The 20,282-nt window shown below is 40.2% G+C and overlaps 1 protein-coding gene across 5 annotated transcripts in view; it reads left to right on the top strand.

Moving 5' to 3' along the window:
• Window positions 1–517: 517 nt before the first annotated feature.
• LOC138060884 (WD repeat-containing protein 7-like) overlaps window positions 518–20,282 on the top strand; it is a 177,881-nt gene continuing 158,116 nt past the window's right edge. For 4 of the 5 annotated variants that reach the window (XM_068927403.1, XM_068927402.1, XM_068927405.1 and 1 more), the window contains exons 1-6: window positions 518–645; window positions 13,893–14,064; window positions 15,292–15,398; window positions 16,398–16,476; window positions 17,058–17,232; window positions 19,521–19,597. In XM_068927403.1, coding sequence (XP_068783504.1) covers window positions 13,906–14,064; window positions 15,292–15,398; window positions 16,398–16,476; window positions 17,058–17,232; window positions 19,521–19,597 — 597 coding nt within the window. In that variant the 5' untranslated portion in view covers window positions 518–645; window positions 13,893–13,905. The remainder of the gene's footprint in view (window positions 646–13,892; window positions 14,065–15,291; window positions 15,399–16,397; window positions 16,477–17,057; window positions 17,233–19,520; window positions 19,598–20,282) is intronic. The other variant, XM_068927407.1, reaches the window with a different exon arrangement.

Genomic DNA, 20,282 nt, shown 5'->3' on the forward strand with positions numbered 1-20,282 from the left:
CAGATAATAGCATTTCTCATACTCGAACCCAGCAGTATTTTTAAGATACCGCCTCGTAGCTTCTACCATCGCCGAAGCCCTTTTGTAACGTTTTTAACCCCGGCGGGTATGATTCTCTGCACAACTGCCCCCGAAAGGGGCAGCGCTCCCCGCAAAGAAGCCCAGCGCGGCGGCGCTGCCGTCAAGCCTCCCCCGCAAACCCCGGCAAAGGCCTTCAGGCCGGTGTCAGCCCCGGCCCGGCGGCTGCGGGGCCCGGCGCCGAGGGAGCCCTGGCTGCCCGCGGCGCTGGGCCGGGGGTGGGAGGCCCGACGGCCTCAAGGGCTGCTGTAACGCTACGGCTCGAAGGCAAAACTGCCCCCACGCGGCGGCTTCGCCCCCGCAACGGACCGGCCGCCGCCGCCGCCATCCCGGCCAGGGGCCCGCTGCGGCCGGCCGAGCTCCGCGCAGCAGCCGCCGCCGACACCGCCCCCGTTGCCATGGCGACGCCGGCCCCCTCTGCCTGCCGTCAGTCACGACGCGCGGGGGCTTTGCGACAGCGGCGGCAGGAGTCGCGGCAGCCGGAGCGTGTCGGCGGCTCTGCCGCACCGGGCGAGGCGGGGGCGCGGTGCCCGCGCAGCCCTCCGCAGCCCCCGGCAGCGGCGGCAGGTGAGCGCCCGGGACGGCGCGGGGCGACGCGCCTACGGCCAAGCGGGCCTTTCCCCCGCACCCCGTCGGCGGGCCGGGCCGGGGCTGCCCCGCGGCGGCGGCGGCGGCGGGGGTGGGGGGCGCCGCCATGTTGCGGCGGCGGCGGCAGGCAGCCGGGCCCGGGCCAGCCCGTAGGCCGCAGGAGGGCCCGGGGCGCTGGCGCTCCGCCGGCTTTACGCGAAGCGCGGCCTCCGCCCGCCGCCTTCCGCCCTTCCGAGGAGTTTGAGCCCGGGGTGCGCCGGCGTCCCCAGTGCTTTGCCGGGTTTGGGGTTTGGTTCGCCGCGGGAGTCGCTCGTAAACTGCGGGTTACTGCCGGGGGGGAGAGCGCTCTGCTGGGGCTGCCGCAGGCATGACCCTTGCTAAGGAAATAGCTCGGAAATAACCCTTTACCGGCCGCTAGAGCAACTTGGTTTTCTTTTACGGCGAGTTTTCCATCGTATCGTGGCCTCTCTAGTCTGGTTCCCTTTTTTTTTTTTCCGTGAAAGCCGCGATCTTATTGGCAAATAGGGACGTGATTTAGAATTTGCTTGGGGACTGCTTTGTATCTGCTGTTCTTCATGTGATTGTGACAGTTTAAAACAAAAAGCAGGAAAAACGTGTGGTTTTCATGTGTCATCAGAGTAAGTGCCAGAAAAACCAGCAAATGGCTTTCAAAGTACCTGTTAACTGTAACAAAGGATTTTAAGTCCCGAATTGTTATTATTATTTCCCCTTCTTTCTTGTTTTATAAACTTCTGCGTGTACATGGGGTAAGGTTTCTTTTTTTCAATGCGGTCACTGATCTTACCTTCCTGTTGTTAAATACTTTCAAGTGAGACTTTTGTAATCGTTAACTCACCTGGGGAAGGCACAAATCTTTTGTTATCTTGTCATTGTTTTTGTTGCCGTATAAAGATGAGGGAAGAAGTGTGTCTGAATTAGTTGGGTTTTTCAGTTTTAATTTTAGAAAGCAAATTCCTATCTCTTTGATGGATTTATTTTTGATTTTGGGTGTGTTTGGAAGGTTTGGCAACATCAGAGTATTTTCATTTAGACTATAGTAATACATCATGGCAAAATAAAGACATACAGTCCTATGCAAAGAAGCAACCAGAAGACTGTATTGTCTTAGAGAGCTTGAAATACCAATATGCTATAAAATGCAGCAGTGCAAATTGATCATTGATATTATAGACAGATGAACCAGGATGATGTAGAGATATCAATAGGACAACGTTACTGGATACTCCTGATTTTGTTTGTTTGTTTTGGGTTTTTGAGAATAGCAGACTTGCGAAGTGATGCATTTTGAATCAACAGATTGCATGGGTGTAAAAGAAGGCCAGGTGCCCGTACTTCTTTGATCCTTGGTCAGCATAACGAGAGTGACAGTCTGGTTTGCTAGCTCTTGTTATTACCTGGCTTGAAATCTCTTATTCACTTCATGCAAACTTCCACGTAGCTTTGACCAAGTTCAAAGTAGTGGTTTAGTTCTCTCCTGCAGATATGCTTAGTTCTGCTTTAATGAGTACGGCTAGCGAGGCCAATGTGAATATTCGTAGTAGTAAAATTCAATGTGTTGTATTTAGAAAATCAGGGCTTTTGAAAAAGAAGTCCTTATGCCTCTTGGTTACGTAGGGATAAATCAGTTCTCCTTGACAACTACTTGATTGTTTTGTTGTCAGATGAGTCAAGCTGAATATCAGAATGAATGCACTTTACAGTTTAGCTCACCAGCTGCTGTCCAATTCTGTGTATTTGTGTCCGCGCATGTACGTGCGCATGCATGGGGGTGGGTCTGGCATTAAAACTGCCAGCCTTCCTATCTTTTTGGCTATGCCAGTTTCCCAACTTTGCCATCACCGTGAAAAATTCACTTCTTGGTGAAGCAAGCAGAATTAACTGTATGCTTGGAAAGGAGAGCTATTTCACCTGTTTGCCTATAACACTCTCTTAGTGAACAATTTCATTTTTGAATACTTATTTTTATAAGTATATTTTAGCACAAGGTTGCAACAATTTTTTGTTTTGTAGTTGCAGATCAGAAACTTGAGCCAGTAAATGGATCAAGTACAAAGGCATAGTTATCATTCCTTAGTTCCGGTGTTCTGTGCTTACCAGGTGTCTCCTGAAATGCTACTTATTTGTTACATGTGTCAAAGAACTCTCCTGATAATTGATTTTACAGTGGTTTATATCATGAGAGTATGGTCCAAAGTTTCTTTTACTTAAAGAACTGCAGGGCTGTATTACTGAAAAAGCATTAGTATTGAAAAGCTTTCTTAATTCTTTCTCAAACTCATTTTCTTAGATGAACAATAGGCTAGGAAAGCAAAAACATGATAATTTGCATTTGATGCCTTTGTGATGAATAAAAACAAAATGCAAAAAGACTGAAAATTACTGACAGATCTTCAGCAACAATTATTAATTAACAGAGCAGATTGTACTGACTGTTTGCACTTAATAATGGAATTGTTTGTTTAATCACCGTCCATTTAAAGAAAGTTATAGATGTCTAACACTTCTGACTGCAAAAGATTTCTGCAACTCCAGGTAAACCACTTTAGTTTTCTTCTCATCCACATTAACCCTTTTTCTGGAGCTCCAAGTATTAAATGGAAAAAGGGTATTGGTAATAATACCAAAAATTTCAGATTTTATAAAAAGCACTGGGTTATTCAAATGGAAGACATGTTGTAACAGAGGTGATCTTTTCCAATAAATTGTGATTGCCTTCATGTAAATGGTTTAGGAGAGCTGTTACAACACTTAACTAATGTTATTTCTTTCAATGAAAGATGCTCTAAGCGTGAAAGGTATTAGGCATTGAACATTTTGGCTTTCTTGAAAACTTGCAGTCCACTTAGGGTTTGTCCTGATGTCATGGGTGGCAGCCATCTCTATTTATTTTTGACAAATCTGAATAATAATGTAATTTAAATGCTATGGAAAATAGTATTAATGAGTGGAAAAAGTGGGTAGGGAAAGGGATGATTTATTCTTAACCTTCCTGAGCTTCTTTGAAGAACATAAGCACAGATGCATTTATTTAAAAGCAGACGTTCATTTGACAGTCTTTAATGGTTCATTTTGGAACGGTTATACACAGAGATGAAATATGATAGAGAAGCAGTCATTTCACAGATATATTTTTTTCTGATGGATTCTTTTAGCATCCATATGTATCCTGAGATTAATTCTTAAATGCATGTACTTTAATCCAAAGAAGTGTTTTATACGTTTCTTCTTTTACATGTCGTCTTAGCCTTTGCTCTGCTCTGTCAAAACAAAGCTAGATTTAGTTATTTTTATGCTCCTTTCCTAAAAGAAGTGTTCCATTTTACCGGTCCGCTTTGTAACCTTCCTGAGTACCTGCCTGTTCTACCTGAATCTGTCTATCACAGGAAACAGGCTCACGCAGAGCACCTGGCTCACTAAGCTCAGTCTGTGTAGTGTTATGCGACAGTACTCTGTTGAACATGAAGTTACTGGAGGGCTCTGTGAGTCTTATCTCCTTTTTGGGAGATACTGCGGCGCTTTGCTCTAGACCAGAGCACATCCATAGCAATTAGGTGTACTGTGCTTCGGAAAGTCACCAGGTAACTGTGAATTCTGGTGGTGTCACGTGGCATCAAGCGAGGTGCTGACTGCTTAATATTTGTGCACATAGAATAAACCTAAAACAGTTTTCTTTTTGGTGACAGAACTGGTATTACTTGTGGTGTTACTGGTATTACCTGTAGTTGTGGTTTTGTAGTTGTAGCAGTTACTGATGTTTTAAAGGTACGTGTGCAAGCTGTTACAACTAAGGCTAGTGACAGGGTGAAACATTTGTGTGCTTCTGTCAGTCTAGTCTGTGTTTTGAAAGTCATCAGCAGTGCCAATGACTGGGGCAGCGTGTTTAGGCGCACTGAGGTAGGATGTTAATTACCCCTTTTGTTTATCTTGCCTTGAGATGTCTCTAATACTGTATTCTGTTTTTCCTTCCTCTCCTTTAGCTTTATGTTTCCTGCTTGTGCAGTGTGTAATGTCATTATCCCTGCTTCGTTTTAAATATTTCCTGATATTCCTGAAATATATTGGGGGAGCGGGAGGGAGAGGGGAAGCACGTGCATACCAAATGCTGTAGTGGCCACAGCTGTTTCTCTGCACACAGGGCATGGAAATAGTACCAGCTAGCAGATTATATCCCCTTGCTAATGACAAGCACAAAAGAGAACTGGCTTTATTATCCCAAGGCAATGCAGAAGCAATAAGCCACTCTCACTAGCTTCTGGACTTCCTATCGTAAATTAATCCTGCGTGGTACTTTTTCTGTCTGCAAAAATCCTTATAATGAACGCTGTTTCGGGGCAAATAACTGATTCTTGAGTCTTGCAATGTTTAGGGAGATGTGTAAGCTTGCTAGTCAGCTATCTTATCTGCAAGTTGTGGGAAAACTTGAGCAAATTACCAATAAAATGAGATTTCAGGAACAGTTTGCATACAGGTAGAAGAAGGTTTATACATTTTTCTGTCTGTTGCCATCACTCGGCAAGATAAAAAGCATATGCAATTACAAGACAGGCAGAAATGGTAATGATTTTTGAAAATACTAGAATTAGTTTCCAAGTGTAAGTTGTGGCAGAAAGTCATAAGCCATGTGATCGAAGTTTTGAGTTCTGTGGTTTTTATGATGAATATTTCTGATTAGATGATATTCTCACTTGCTGCATGTTAGATTTTTTTTTTTTTTAATATGGCAGATGATGCAAGGGACAAGAAAAATCATGTAAATCGTGTGACTCTGTTTTCAATCTGTCATCAAAACAGTTATTTGAAAGTGTGACCTTACATTTGATCTTTGTCTATATAGCTGTGGTTATCAAACCTGATCATTCCCCTGATTGAACAGTAAGCTACTGTTAACTTTCAATTTTCCTGCCTCTGCCTTATATCTTTATCATCAGACCTTTTTTTTTTTTTTTGAAATCACTGTATGTTTTCTGTTTTAATACAGTTCAATAAGTTAGCTGGGGACAATTTGCCATAACTTATTAAACATGAAGGTGCAAGTTAGTGTTTAGAGGACTGTAGCTTGATAAAGAGATTTATGTGAGAGTCCTTGATTCCGTATTTAAGTAATATGTTGTATTTAATTCAATAGCTTTACTGAAATCGGAATTTATCCCAGATTGTCACCTTTGCCTAAGTATCAGCTTTAAACACTGCCATAGAAAGACTCACTTGACTAGTTTACCAGATTAATGTTCTAAATTTTTACCTATGTGAGGATTTAAAACTGATATAATATGATATTCTTTCAAATCCTTCTCTCTTACTACTGTAAAAATAGTGAATTTAATCTAATTTTTTTGGATGCTCTGGTAATTTAAGGGATCGATTTCTCCTTAAGTATGAAGAACACAACTGAAACACTTGTTAGGTGTATGTAACTAGCTAAATTATAATTGGAAGATATAGTGGACTTGATGAAAAAGGACATGGAAAAGGCCAAAGTACTCAATACCATTTTTGCCTGTTTTTTCCCTGGTAAGGTGAAAATCCATGGGACCAGGCAGTGGCTAGTGTCACTGAGAGACTCTTCCCTGTTGCCTTTGAAAGGCCATGGTGGTCTGTGAAGGTTCCTAACAGCTGCAAAAAGGCAAAGGTCAAACCCATCTTCAGGAAGGACAAGGAGGATCTGGGGAACTACAGGCTGGTTAGTCTGGCTTCAGTCCTTGAGGAGGCTACGGAGCAGATCCTCCTGGAAATTATCTTCAGGCACACGAAGGGCAAGAAGGTGTTTTCAAAGAGCAAATCACACCTGCCCAGTCTGCTTGCCTTCTGCGTGTGATGAGATGAGGCTGGCTCTGTGAGCAGGGGAGAGCAATGGATGTTGTATACCTTGACTTTAGGCCTTTTACACAGCCTCCTACAGTATCCTCATAGCCAAATTTGTGAGATGCGGACTGGAGAAGTGGTTAATAAGGTAGGTGGAAGATTGGCTCTCACGCCAGGCACAAAGGGCTGTGATGAGCAGTGCAGACCCTGGTGACAGTTGGTGGCTGATGTTGCCCCTTGGAGATACCGGGGCCCACACCTTTTAATGTCTTTATTAATGATCTGGGCAATGGGATGCACTCTCGGCAAGTTCCTGGGTGATGCTAAACTGGGAGGAGTGAACGGCAGGGCTGTGTTCAGAGGGTCCTTGACAGGCTGGAGAAAGGACTGACAGGAACCTTGTGAAGTTCAGCAGAGCCAAATGTAAACTCCTGCATCCAAAATGGAATTACCAAGAGTAGAGGCTGGGGTCTGACTGGTTAGAAAGCAGCTTTGCAGGAAGGGACCTGGGTGTCCCGGTGGATGACAAGCTGACCATGAAGAATTAGCAAGACTGTAGCCAGCAGGTCAAGGGAAGTGATCTTTCCCCTCTCTTTGGTGCTTCCAAGATTGCATCTGCAGTACTGTGTCCAGTTTGGGGCTCCACCTTGCAAGAAGGACATTGATATACTGGAGTGAGCCTAGTGGAGGGCTACCAGGATAGTTCAGCATTCGTCTTTTGAGTTACATAAAGATAAAACAGCTGAAAAAAATTGAGATCTAAATTAAAAAAATAAATTTTACATTTTTCTAGTCATTATATCTGGTGAGATATGCCCCACTCTCCAAACTGTTCTGGGAGATCCTTAGAGAGATGGAAGCTTAAGGGTGTCAGTAGAGTTTATCTGGTGCAGGTGGCAGGAGGATGAACCGGCCTTAATTCGCGGGAGTTATTTCTGTTATTTCTGTTTTTCATGTTTTCATGAGTGGGTTCTGGAGAACTAAGTGGCATCTGTCAGGGTTGTACAGAGGGGCTGAAGAAGGGGTTGTGGTTCCGAGGGCATGAGTTGAAATGAGTTCCTAAGGCACTGCAAGAGACGGCGATGCCATGATTTACAACACTCACCTTACAAAAAAGCAGGTACAAGAGAGAGAGAAGATCTTAAGTTGCTGGGCACAGTGAGAAAAAGAGAGAAACTTTTGTCAAGTCTTTGCATTTCGGTATGTTTTGTCTCCTTGAGAGAGGTGATTTGGAAGGGAAGCAAAATAAATACAACTTTACGCTTTTAAAATTTATATGCAGTACCACGAACATGTTCTTCTATTGCACGTGCAGGGGAACAAAATTAGGACTCTGACCCTTGTGCAAGTGATAGGGGAAAACTGAACACTCGCAGTGAAGGTAGAGGGCTGTTAGGCAGGAAGAGCTTAACTCAGTTTAATATTTCCACTTAATTTTTCAGCTCAAATGTCCAGTTCCTGTTTCTGCAAAAATAGGCAGTTTGTTCAAGAAAGATATAAATAACTAAACATGGGATTTCATATGTAATGATTCACTTCATGCTTTTATCAATAGATACAGTGTTTATTTGCTGCTGTAGTTTGTCGTCATTGATGTAAAAAAAATTATATATTGATTGCTTACAGACATTAAATGAGTTTTGCTTTTTGCAGGGGACGTATTTGGTGTTCAGCAATGGTAGAGAAGAGTTGTTCTCTGTAGACTGAATTCTTCATCTGTTAAAATGTGGTACTTGTGGTACTTTCTGAAAATGAAGTTTTTAATGAAGGCGTTGCGGTACCATAATAAAAAACTAGAAGGAAAGAGGTAGCTTTTCTTTTTGCTCTCCCTCCCAAGGATTGATATTAAATAGCCTAAGAATTATGTTTTTCTATTTTAGTTACAAAGTTTTGAAATGTGTATGTGTGTAAGCTTTTAACATGCATTTTGATATTAATGTTTTCAATACTTTCTCTCACATTTTTCTGTATGGAAAATATGAAATACATTGAGTTATTTATATGTGCTAGCACTTTTGTATGTTGTAATATCCGTTTTTTTTCCTTGTGAAAACTGTTTGTTGTTAGATATGTATCTATAGTGCTGTCAAATTTAAAAGTTTTTAAACTAGTTTGATAAAGCTTTAAACTTATTGTAAAATTGCAAAGAAGAAGCAATTCTGTGCCCTGATAGGGGAGCTTCTGTATTTGTTCAAAAGTGCAGTTATTTGCATTGCTGAGATAAGCATAAAGATCTTTATATAAATAGAATGACTTGTTCCCTGAATTGTGAACAATAAGAAATGAAATGGATGAGAAAAGAGGTTTTTATGTTGCTAAACAGCATTTATAGCTGATGCACTCCTAGATTTTTCAGCTTTAAAATTATTGAGTGATTGTTATATTATCCATTTTTTAAAAAAGTACTAATTAACAGATTACATTAATGATCAAATATCTTTTATTATCATGACAAAAAAACTTAGAGGAAGTTTGGTGAAACCAGTAGTTTTAAGATTACTGCTAAACCAATATGTCTTCTAATCACAGGTAAAAAGAACGCACTGTATATTTTATGTGCAGGAGGCTGCAGCTGTAGCATCCTTCAGGATTAACGTTGGCGTGGTTTTGCCTTTCTAGTCTACAATAGTTGAGCTACTGAAAGGAATTTTTTGGAAGTAGTGAGGGAAGAACACTTTGGAAAGGAAGTTGTAACTCAATTGTTATTTAAGGGCTTATATATATATGTGTGTGTGTGTGTATATATATATAAATAATATAGCTGAAATTTCCATTTCACCATACCTTTCCCAGTATGTCTTTCATTTTAGGAGTACAAAAACTGGGTGCTAAAGACTTAAGTTGTTCTTATATGATTTCATTTTTATATGATGTCTGGACATGTTTTATTTCTGTTTTTCATGATATTTTTCTGCTTAAATCACTGTAAATAAAGTATTTTTAGAATTGTAACTTCTTAGTTAACAGACATGCAATCATTAGTAAGGTCACCATATCCTTTAAGAATTTTTAATTGTTTACAGTTCTGTATTGTGATCATCCAGACAGGGAACAATTGATCTGCTATTGCATAACAGATAGCAATACATTTTCAGGCATGTTTTAAAAATACTAATTTTAGTGTAGCTTGTAGAATGTTATAATAGATTACATGCTTGATCTTGGGTCTTTGCTTGTGCTTTATTATTAAATAATAGCTCTTTGTAAAATAGTTCCTAATAAACATAGTGTAATCAGATGCAAGACTGAATTGACGTAAAATGGCACTTTGTAGTAAGCGTTAGTATTGTTTTCATGATTTGGATTTTGTGAAAAACTACAGAAGTTTGAGACTTGGTATATCCAGCAGGTCCTGTAACCTCTTTTACAAGAATCATGCTTTTTTTCACTTTATGGTTTCCAGTACTTAGCTTTTCATTATACTATTGTTCACTGTCTTCCCTTCCCCCATTTCTCCATGTACGTTATCATGTTTGATTTCTCTGGCCGCAGAGGTTGTTTGCGCTAGAAATATAGGCAGCATTTGCCAAAACTAATGTGAAATTACTTTCTTGAAGAAATTGCACTGTATAGATGAGAGATGACAACTTGTGTTGATCTCCATGTAGCATAAAAAACCTATATTATATGAGTAAAAAAATAAACTTTTATTTTGAAATAGAAGGGATTTTTGATGCAGAAGCACTTAAGTATAGAAGTTAACACTGGGAATGATGGGGGTATGTAAGATCAAAAAGTCAAAATCAGGCTTGGTACAAGTAAGGTCTATGTAGTTGCCTCTATTTATATCAAATTTGAGTTTATCTGAAAAGGGGGTCATTAAAACCTTGATTAATAGTTTCAGTAGAGCTGAAGATTATTGAATTAAGTTCCGACAGCTTTCATGAAATGCTGAAGCTCTGAATTTGTGCTTCCACCGGAAAAAAGGCAAGCAGAGTTATTTTGTAATGTACTGTTTGGCAGGAGCTGGCCGGTCAGTCAGCTCGGCTGTGCTGGGTTCTGGTCACCATACGTTGCCTGATGGGGCTGTTGCACGCGGGGGCAGCTGTGGTTATCGTGGGGGGGGAAGTCGAGTTGTAGTAAACCTGGCTTAGATTCAGGATGACTTTTTTTCCCCCCCTCCCCTTTCCCTTTTTCATAGATGAGAATATTTTTCTGCTTTTGAAATGCTCTAAAAAAAGTTTGCATCTCTGTGGACAAATGCAAATGTTACTACGTCACACAGGCAAGAAAAATAATGTCTTTATAAAGATATGAAATATATATTTTTAAAGTTTTTTTCCAGTGATTTCTGCCTGTGTCCGAGTTGTTTATACTCCTGTAAATCAGAAATTCTGTTCTGGTTTGAGTTACAGTAAATTCAGGACATGGACTTCTACAAGGTAGTACATAAGGAGCATCTCCTTTATCTGTCAAAGCAGTGTTCCCCATTTGTTCATCATGAAATGCTCCAAGCAATAACTTTCTGTAACTCAAGCTTTTACTATGCCTTAGGAGAGCAACTACTGCAGCTCTTCTTGAATCTCAAATAGGAGGCCGGTAACAAAGCGTCACTCGCTCCTGACATGTTTTGTTTGATGGTTGCACTTACGTTCCAGATGCTATTACTTGCTAAGAAACAATGAAAAAATAGTATCTAACATATGTCGCTTATTTATAAACTTACCATTGGTGTGATCTGGATGTAACTTGAATTCTAGCATTTTTATTTGTTAAATATAGAATACACCTAGAAAGCATACCCGAAACAGTCTTGGCTTACTGGGAGGTAGAAGAAAATCTGGTATTTTATAGTTTCCTTTTCCTCTGCGTAGACGATGTCGCGCGTGGTTGGTTTAAACACGCCCCATGCCAAAGGGGAGATGGGCAGTGGCGAGAGCTGCCCTTTCCGCCGGCCCCTCGCCCCCGGAGAGCCCACCGAAACTGACGAGCTCGGCATAAACAGCCTTTCCCGCTGGCTGATTCAAGGGCTGGAGCTTTTAAACGCATTTACATGATGTGTAAGCTCAGAACATTGCTAACATAAATGCAAAAACAAAACACAGTTTAAACCTTGTGCGGTTCCTCGTAATTGTTTTTTATTATTTCAAATTCTGTGGTGTTTTCTATTTCTCTGAAGTTATGAGTCAAACGCTTTTGTTCTCCATTTCCCAAGAAAATTTTGGCTTTGTGACAGATAAAAAAATGTCCGTGTTATCTGTGTCAGTATATGTATAAGCTATTAAATATTGGCACAGAGATAGAGCGTTACATAACGTTGCTTGCTGGAGAGTGGCCAGAGCCTGGTCCTTATGGCCAGCCGTGGTGATCAGAACTACCTTCAGATACCATATAAGCGCATTTAGCATTAGTATAGTTCCTCAGAAGGCTGAGGAAATGTCTTGAGTGGCTGGCTAGTCATTGCTTCGTTTCTGAATACAACTTGACTCTTTAATTACCTAATTAAAATTTTTTTTTTCAGTCCGTAGATGAACTTTACGAAAGTTGTAAATTATTGCAGCTGCGCAGTACTCCTACCCTCAGTGAGACCTGGAGTTGAGCCTGCAGTAGAGCTCAGCGGGTCGATGTAAAGGTTGTGCTTCGGAAAGAGTGCTTGACTCAGCATGGCTGCGGGCACAGCGGGCTGTGAAAGCTCGAGGGGGAAGGAGAGGGCAAAGTCTCGTGGGAGTGAAACCGCACGCAGTGCAGCAATTCTGTCGAGTGCAGTTATTCTTCTGAGTTGAAACATGCTGTGGTGCAACTATTAATTTTATGTTTTTTATTCAAAAAGTTTTATTCACCTGATAACGGAATAGTGGGGAACTTCATATGTCGTTTATGATAGTTCAGTAGCCTTTCCTCCAGGATGCATGCAATATATCTCTCTCTATATATGTATGTATATATGTGTGTGTGTATATATGTCTGTATATATATAAAAAACACAATATGAGTAGAAAAATTCATTGATTTTTTTTATAATAAGGTAGATGTTAACTCTTACTTTGCTGTTCCTTAGGCCCAAGCTAAGGAATATATGCTGCTGCGGGTGCCGGGGGGCGCAGGTTTCATTGAAAAGTCAGGCTGTGTTGCCTCTTCCTGCTTGCTCCTTATGGCAGGGCTGCCAGTTCTTGAGATTACCTTGAACAGCTGGAGATATTTGGAAGAACGGGGACATTTGTCACAAAGTGACTGGATTACACGAGTGTATCGTCCTTATTGAAAAAAACTTGACAGCATGAACCCTGAAGTGCCGTAAAGCAAGGAATAAACTGAAATAACTCAGTTCCTACCATTAAAGTCTCAATCTTTAAGTCAGTGCGGCTTTGTTTTGGAATTTAGCTCATGGTGATTGATAATGCTGAAGAAGTGAGAAGCATGAGGGATGGTCTGCAGTTGCTGATGTCCTCTCTTTCTTTAGTTACGATGTTGACAATGGTAGCAATGATTTTTATTTATTCCCCTTCCTCCCCTGCCCTGCTTACCACCACATCTCTGCTGTTGCATGTTCTATAGTCTAGCTGAAAGGAAAAAGAAATTAGAAGTAACTCGTTAGCCACCATTACTGGGGAAGTGGAAGGTTGAATACGCTTACCATCAAGGCTTGGAAACCAGAAACTAGAAAATCCGAAGCTAGCGTATGACTTTTAATTAGACTATTTCTATTTTTAGTTACCTTTTGTTTATTTGTTTAGGTAGTCCCTTTAGCTGTGTGTGACAGGGTAAAAACAATCAGGTAAGGAGAATTAATTAAGGGATTGCAATAACCTTGAAGTTGGAGCTCAAAAACATTTCAACTAATACAGCGCGTTACGCGTTTGAACATAGATACCCATTTGAAAAGGTTAGGTTGATGTGACACTGTTCTAACTGAAAAATATGTTTGGAAAGTGCCTAGCGATGTGTACAAAGCACCAGACCCTACTTGTGACTAAGGGTCATCACACTTGACAAATGGGGGTGGGTTCTACTGACTGGGCGTATACTAGCTGTTACAACCCTGGGACTGGAAGCATTCGCTCCAGAATTATTTTAAGAAGGTCAATACTGGAAAAAGTGCCTATGTAAGTAGGGAGATGTCACCTTGAAATGCCCCATCTCTTGCAAAATGCATGAGAAACCAACGTTTTGAAGTTTTTCTACTATCACTGTTCATCGCATTTTTCAAATGGCTGCTTAAAGAATATATTATTTGATACCTATGTTAGCTATGAAGATGCACATATTCCCCAAGGAGAGAAGAGTTGATTATATATTGTACTTTATTTAAAGAATGGCGTATATAGTGACTGTTCCTTACGTATAAAATATTTACAGTCACTTCAGACTACTGTTTCAAGTTCTTGTGAGGATGAGACGGCGATAAGCATGGAAAAGGCATATCTGCTGAGACCTAATGTTTATTATCTTGATTAAATTGACAGGTGTGAAAGCAAAATGGCTGGAAATAGCCTTGTTCTACCCATTGTTCTTTGGGGCCGTAAAGCTCCCACCCACTGCATATCAACGTTGCTGTTAATGGACGACGTGTCAATGATTGTCACAGGCTGTCATGATGGACAAATATGTCTCTGGGACCTCTCTTTAGATTTAGAGGTAAGTCTAAACTCCGTGTGTAACTTTAATTTTCTTCGTATTTAAAGTTTTTAACCATTGTTCCTAAAGTGATTTTTATTCTTCAGTATGGCAGGATATGTTGCAGTGTTCAGTTGTTTCTACGCTCTATTCATGTATTCTACCTCCCTCTCTTAAAATGACGCCTGGAGGTGACCCGGTGTGCTTCTAGTAGTGAATAGTTCTGATTAGAAAGAGGAGTTTTCACTCTTTAACTTTGCTGCTGCACTAGGAAGTTTTTGAAGTAATTATTTCTTCTTTTCTGGACATTGGGGCTACCCTAAACTGATAGTTACCTTCAGATTTAGCTGCTTAGTATTTTGAGAAAACAGATTTCTGAGATCAGATGCCTGTATTTAGAGGGCTTTTTAAGGTTATTCTTCTATTCAAGCTCCGTTTTCTGTGAAAACCGATTGTAGCAGAGCTAAGGATTACTAATTAATTATTATTATGTATTAGTTTTTGCCCTTGAGTTGAAATCTGCAAGTGTCCGTCTTACAGGTGAAGTAGTAATTTGGTTGGATGCAAATAGTTTTAAATCCTTGGAATGGAGGAGAAAAACAATCCTTTCTTATAAAATCAAGCATGTTTCAGGCAAGGGTTATACTGAAAAATCTCAATCTCCGAGTTACCCGCATAAGTTATGTTAGTGTCTAATACCTTTAACAAGAAACAACTGGAGAAAGGGACCGTTTCTTTCTAGAAATGGCACACAAAGGGTGATTTTCTTTTTTATCCTTAATCTGTGAATGGAGTATAGTCTGTGAATGGACTCTTATATAAAATTATTTATAAATGCAAAGGGTCATGAAGTATACTTGATCTGATCTGTTATTGCAGTATAGGTCAAATTCTCCTTTTGACTGAGGCCAAATTCAGACTATGATTTTAAAATTATAGATGGAATTAGTTTTACACAAAAAGCATTTTTTTTCACAAATTGGCATTACAGTATTAGTTAGAAACTGGTTCTTTCACATATTGTACCACCATGCTGTGCAAACTGTTTTAAGATGCTATTTCTACAGCTGTGATAATAAAGCGTGTGTGTGTGTGTATATATATATATATATATATATATATACATAAACACATTTATATATACAATATATAAATATTGTGTAAAACAGAAATTTGGAATGTGTATGTTCTAGGTAAGTAATAGTGCCGATGTTATTTTTGCTTTATGTTTTATCTCTCTGATTCTAGATTAATCCCAGAGCTCTGTTGTTTGGTCATACAGCCTCAATTACTTGTTTATCAAAGGCCTCTGCTTCCAGTGAGAAGCAGTATATAGTGAGTGCATCAGAAAGCGGGTGAGTTTTCTGAAGATTTATTAATATGCAGATCTGTTAAATAATGGAAGATGAGGGTAGAGGAGAGATTGGGTTGCTTACATCTACTTCTTTTCACTCTGAGTTTCTCATCCACGCTATTTTTTACTTAGACTAATGTCTAACTCATTCATTGCCATCCCAAATGATGGGACCTCTCCAAGGTAAATACTCAATGTGGTGTGAATTTTAGATTCCTGGTCTGAAGGAGGATAGAGGTGTGCCTGAGATCTTGAAGGCTTGCCTATGTTATTTGTTTTAACTTACGATGCAGTGGCAGGACACAGGACAGTTGTATGTAAAGTAATCTTTGCTGCCTTGGATATAACTTTATCTTTGGATGGCTAAGGAAATGTATGATGTTGTCAACTGCAGTCTAGATACTTCTGTCATCCTTTCACTTGAGCAGCTTTGTAAGTTCAGTTGTGGATGGACACCTATGCTTTGTTCCTCTCCTCTGCGTATCCAAGATCTGCTTCTTGAGTAGAAGCAAGCTTAAGGTCGTGATATATCTGGCTGGCAGGAAATGATTCCGGAACCTCTGAAATAAACCTCAGTGTTCACTGCCATGTGATTAAAATACTGTTTTTGGTAATAAGATTTTATTCCTTACAAATATGGAAAAAGTAAGCTCATCTTTGAACACCTCAGGAGAGGCACTAGAAGTATATAATAATCTGAAGTATTTTTGAGAGCAGTCAGGAGTTCTAAGTTACACAATTGCGTTTGCTTAGTATTGGTCGTTCGTGATGAACCATGGCATTTTACTCATTTCCCCTCGCAACTGTACTGGGGAAGCAGAGTTTGTATGGGTTACGATGGAAGGACTGGAAATTCAAGTAAATTTTGAGTTTCCTTTGTAAAAATGCTGCTTATTTGGTCACTAACAATTGTTTAAGCTTCTCCCAATATAAATGATTTCTAAATCCTTGAAAAATGAAATATTTTGGATGTGGTTGTAATTTGTCTTTTGTATTTTAGGGAGATGTGCCTGTGGGATGTGAATGATGGGAGATGCATAGAGTTTACTAAATTAGCCTGTGCACACACTGGCATACAGGTTCGTGCTTTGTGTATGCTTGAGAAGTCCTACTGTAGCATGGAAACTGTAGCTCTGTTATTGAAACAAGGCTAGGTTTTTTTGGAAGCTTAACAATGATATTTTATAAGATACCGCAGTATGCCGATATAGCTTATGCTGTATTCTGCGTCATCAAATGCCCTAGAGCTGGAAACGTGCTTTACTTCAGCTTTTGAAAAAGATATACCATAATTAATTTATCAGAAAGGCTGGAGAAAATAGAGGAAAAAGGAGGAGGTGTTAGGAGGAGTACTGATAAGGGGAGGTAGGAGGGTGAGGATGATCTTAGCAGAGAAGGTTGAGATGGCTTTCTGTCAGCTGCAGGAGCTGGGCATGGAGGCAAAGGATGGCCTTGAGAAGATGCTAAGAGAAAGGAGGGCCTCTGCAAAAAGCTTCCTTCGTATTACTTGCATACACAAAATTCCCTTCGGTTCTCGTTGGCATTTTTTTAAACAGATAGCCGTTAGACTATATTTATGAAATTATGATTTTGATTAAAAATGAAGTACTTGGTGCCTCACATGGAGTATAACCTCTGTATTTTGTTAATATCCATTTAGTTCTACCAGTTCACTGTTGGGACTCAGCGTGAAGGGAGACTATTATGCCACGGACATTATCCAGAAATTCTTGTCGTGGATGCTACCAGCCTTGAAGTTCTTTACTCTTTATTATCAAAGATATCTCCTGACTGGATCAGCTCCATGAGTATCATTCGATCCAATAGAACACAAGGTAATTATTTTTGTTGCTTTTATTATGACTTTGCCTCCTTGTAAGAGAAATAGTTTCTCCCCAGGTTGCTGAAAATACTACAATGTTACTTCTTGCCTCTTTCTCCCATGTGAGTAATGAAGATGGTCTTGTCCAAGACCCATCAAGCACTAACCTTTTTAAAAGCAATGTATACATATTTATATCCAGTCCCTGAAAAGGGGACTGGAGCATCTCCCATACAAGGAGAGGCGGAGAGTGCTAGTATTGTATTGTTTAGCCTGGAAAACAAGGCTCAGGGGAGGAGATCTTATCAATGTTTATAAATATCTCATGGGAGGATGTGAAGAGGATGGGGCCTCTCAGTGGTGCCCGGAGGCAGAATGAAAGGCAATGAGCACAAACTGAAACACGAAAAAATCAAATTAAACACAAGAAACGCTTTTTTTACTGAGCGGATGGTTGAACACTGGAGCAGGTTGCCCAAAGAGGCTGTGGAGCCTCCATCCTTGGAGATACTCAAACCTGCCTGGACGCAGTCCTGGCCAAGCTGCTCTGGCTGACCCTGCTGGAGCAGGGGCTGGACCAGAGGATCTCCAGGGCTCCCTGCCAGCCTCAACTGCTCTGTGATTCTGAGACTGCTTTAATATTTGCTCAGAGAGAAGACCTGATAATCTTTAATATTTTTAGTATTGTCTCTGTTGCTGTTCCACCAGATGAGAGTTTTAGCTCTGGTTATATTTAAATGCTTTCTCGTGAACGGAACCTCAGTTCTAGCCAAATTCAGTGTGTATGTGCGTGTGCACAACAGGTTCCAGTACACTTAGTAGACAGTGAATAGTTTTGTTATCTCCTTCAATGTATGCACGTGTCGAAACCTGGAGAACAAGGTGATACCTTGTTTTCTCTTTGAGAATTCAGAAAGAGTTTGGGAGAACGCTAGGAAGAACCTAGGAAGAGCCTCTAAGTGACACAAGACTGCAGGAAAGGCTGCGAGGACTCTAAACGCTGAGGCTGTTTTCTTTATTAATGTGATGCGTAGTACGCATCAAGATCATTTAGTGACTTTGTTGATTAGTGACTTTATAAAAAGCACTGTTGTAACACTTTGAAAGCTATTGTAGGAAATATGTAAGGAATTTGTTGATTGAAGTGCACAATAGGATTATATGTCCAAGAAGCTGGCGGAAATATTACAATATTGTAACCATTGCTGGAGAAGAGGAAAGAAACCTGAAGACTGTAGAACTTTCTGTAAACATGATGACAGTCAGTTTAGTGGAGATGTATGTGGGTAGTCTCCATGTTTGGAAGTGGGTTAGTTGACATGATTTGAAGTGATACTCGTCCACATGTACCTGTTTTGCCCTGGGCTGGTTTGTATTGCTTTGCTGGGCTTTTAAGTTCTGGCAGCTGAGGAGCAGAAATGACTCATTCAGCTGTTGCTGCTCTGGAGGCTGTAACTCCACTCCTAGGGAGAGTTGAGTGAAAGTCTTGGGGATTCCTGTTTCAGTTTATTTAACTAAATCTGCTGCTGAACGCAGGTCAGCAAACTTGCTTCCTGAAGATGGGCTCCTATGGAGGGGGAAAAAAAAAAGAAACACTGAGAAGAGCGGTCTGAAGAGAGGAGAGATTTTTGTCTTGATTTGAGACTGAGAGCAGTTTGTAACTGAGAGTGTTCCCAAAGCCCCGGCGTGGGAAAACTCCATTGCTGACCCCTAAAACCATCCAAGTTACTGGAGTAATTGCAAATGAACTATGATGTTAAGTCTTTTCAGATACTGGACCAGGGGTTTCATTTTATTTTGTAGTTGTTTTCATATTTTATAATCAAGAAGGTGTACCTTGGCTTAATGGACTTTCTGTCTTAACACTGGACTCCTCTGGTATAAACAGGAACCTCTAGAAAGTTTGACTAGTGCAAAACGTGCTCCTTTCCTGAAGGTAATGAATCTAATAATTGTGAAAGAAGCTCCCTGGGAACCTCCAACCTAAAACAAGTGGGACTACCCTTGCACGCCCCCGCCCCTTTCAACTGGAGCCTTAATTATTAATTTAGAGAACTTGCCCCCTCTCGTGATGGCAAAGAGCCTCTAAACATAAAACCAGCGAATCTCTGTGCGCGTGTGTGCACGTGTGTACTTATTTTCAATATACCAGTTCACTAATTAACGTTTGGTTATGTTTTGATGAACTTTAATACTGAGTTATTCTCATGTATTTTTGTAGTCGCACATGCACAAATGTGCAACGAAATGGAAAGGTTCTTGTATTTATCCATTTAACTTTTTGTATTTATTTTCCTCCAGAGGATACTGTTGTCGCTGTTTCGGTGACTGGCATTTTGAAAGTATGGATAATAACCTCTGAAGTTAGTCGCATGCAGGTAAACAAAGACTTCTGTACTGGTGATATTTGCTGGGCACCCCAATATCAACTGTTAACTCGCATAAATTTTTCTGAAGTCTTGTTGTGATGGAGAGAGACTCTCTTAGTCCTTTTTCCTGTTCTTCCATCTGCCTAGTAATGTTAGGATTTTTTTCTTTTACCCTCCAAAAATGAACTTCATTAATCTTGCTTAACCGATTCTTCAGACTACTGACAGAATTCTTGACGAAGATGCTTTTCTTTGTCTTACGCCTGACACTCACAGAGCTGACTTCAAAGTTAAGAACATCTAATTTAAAGTTAAGAATCTCTAATCTCTGATTCCTAGACATCTTTATTTGTACCATTAATTATGTTAGTTAGATTCCAATATTTTTGTCTAGTGACTTTTATTTTTCCCCTCTTTAAGTCCTATTCTTTTCTTAAGTCATCTTGTCCATTTCACAGTATTTTTGACTTCCAAAGGGAATTTAGTAACAAAAGGTTGTTACAATAACATTTGGCATTCCAAACTGAGATGGATACTATACTATGTGTATAGCTTCATGTGATACAGACAGAATTTGTATGTTAAAGAGCTTGCAGTCCCAGTACCCTTTAGTCAAAACAGATGATATTAATAAGTAGTTGTTTACTTTGTATAGAAGAAATAGATTGCAAAGTTGAAACTTACCCTGTATTGC

The sequence above is a fragment of the Struthio camelus genome, chromosome Z (genome assembly GCF_040807025.1).
Source record: "Struthio camelus isolate bStrCam1 chromosome Z, bStrCam1.hap1, whole genome shotgun sequence".
In the NCBI taxonomy this organism is placed as follows: Eukaryota; Metazoa; Chordata; class Aves; order Struthioniformes; family Struthionidae; genus Struthio; species Struthio camelus.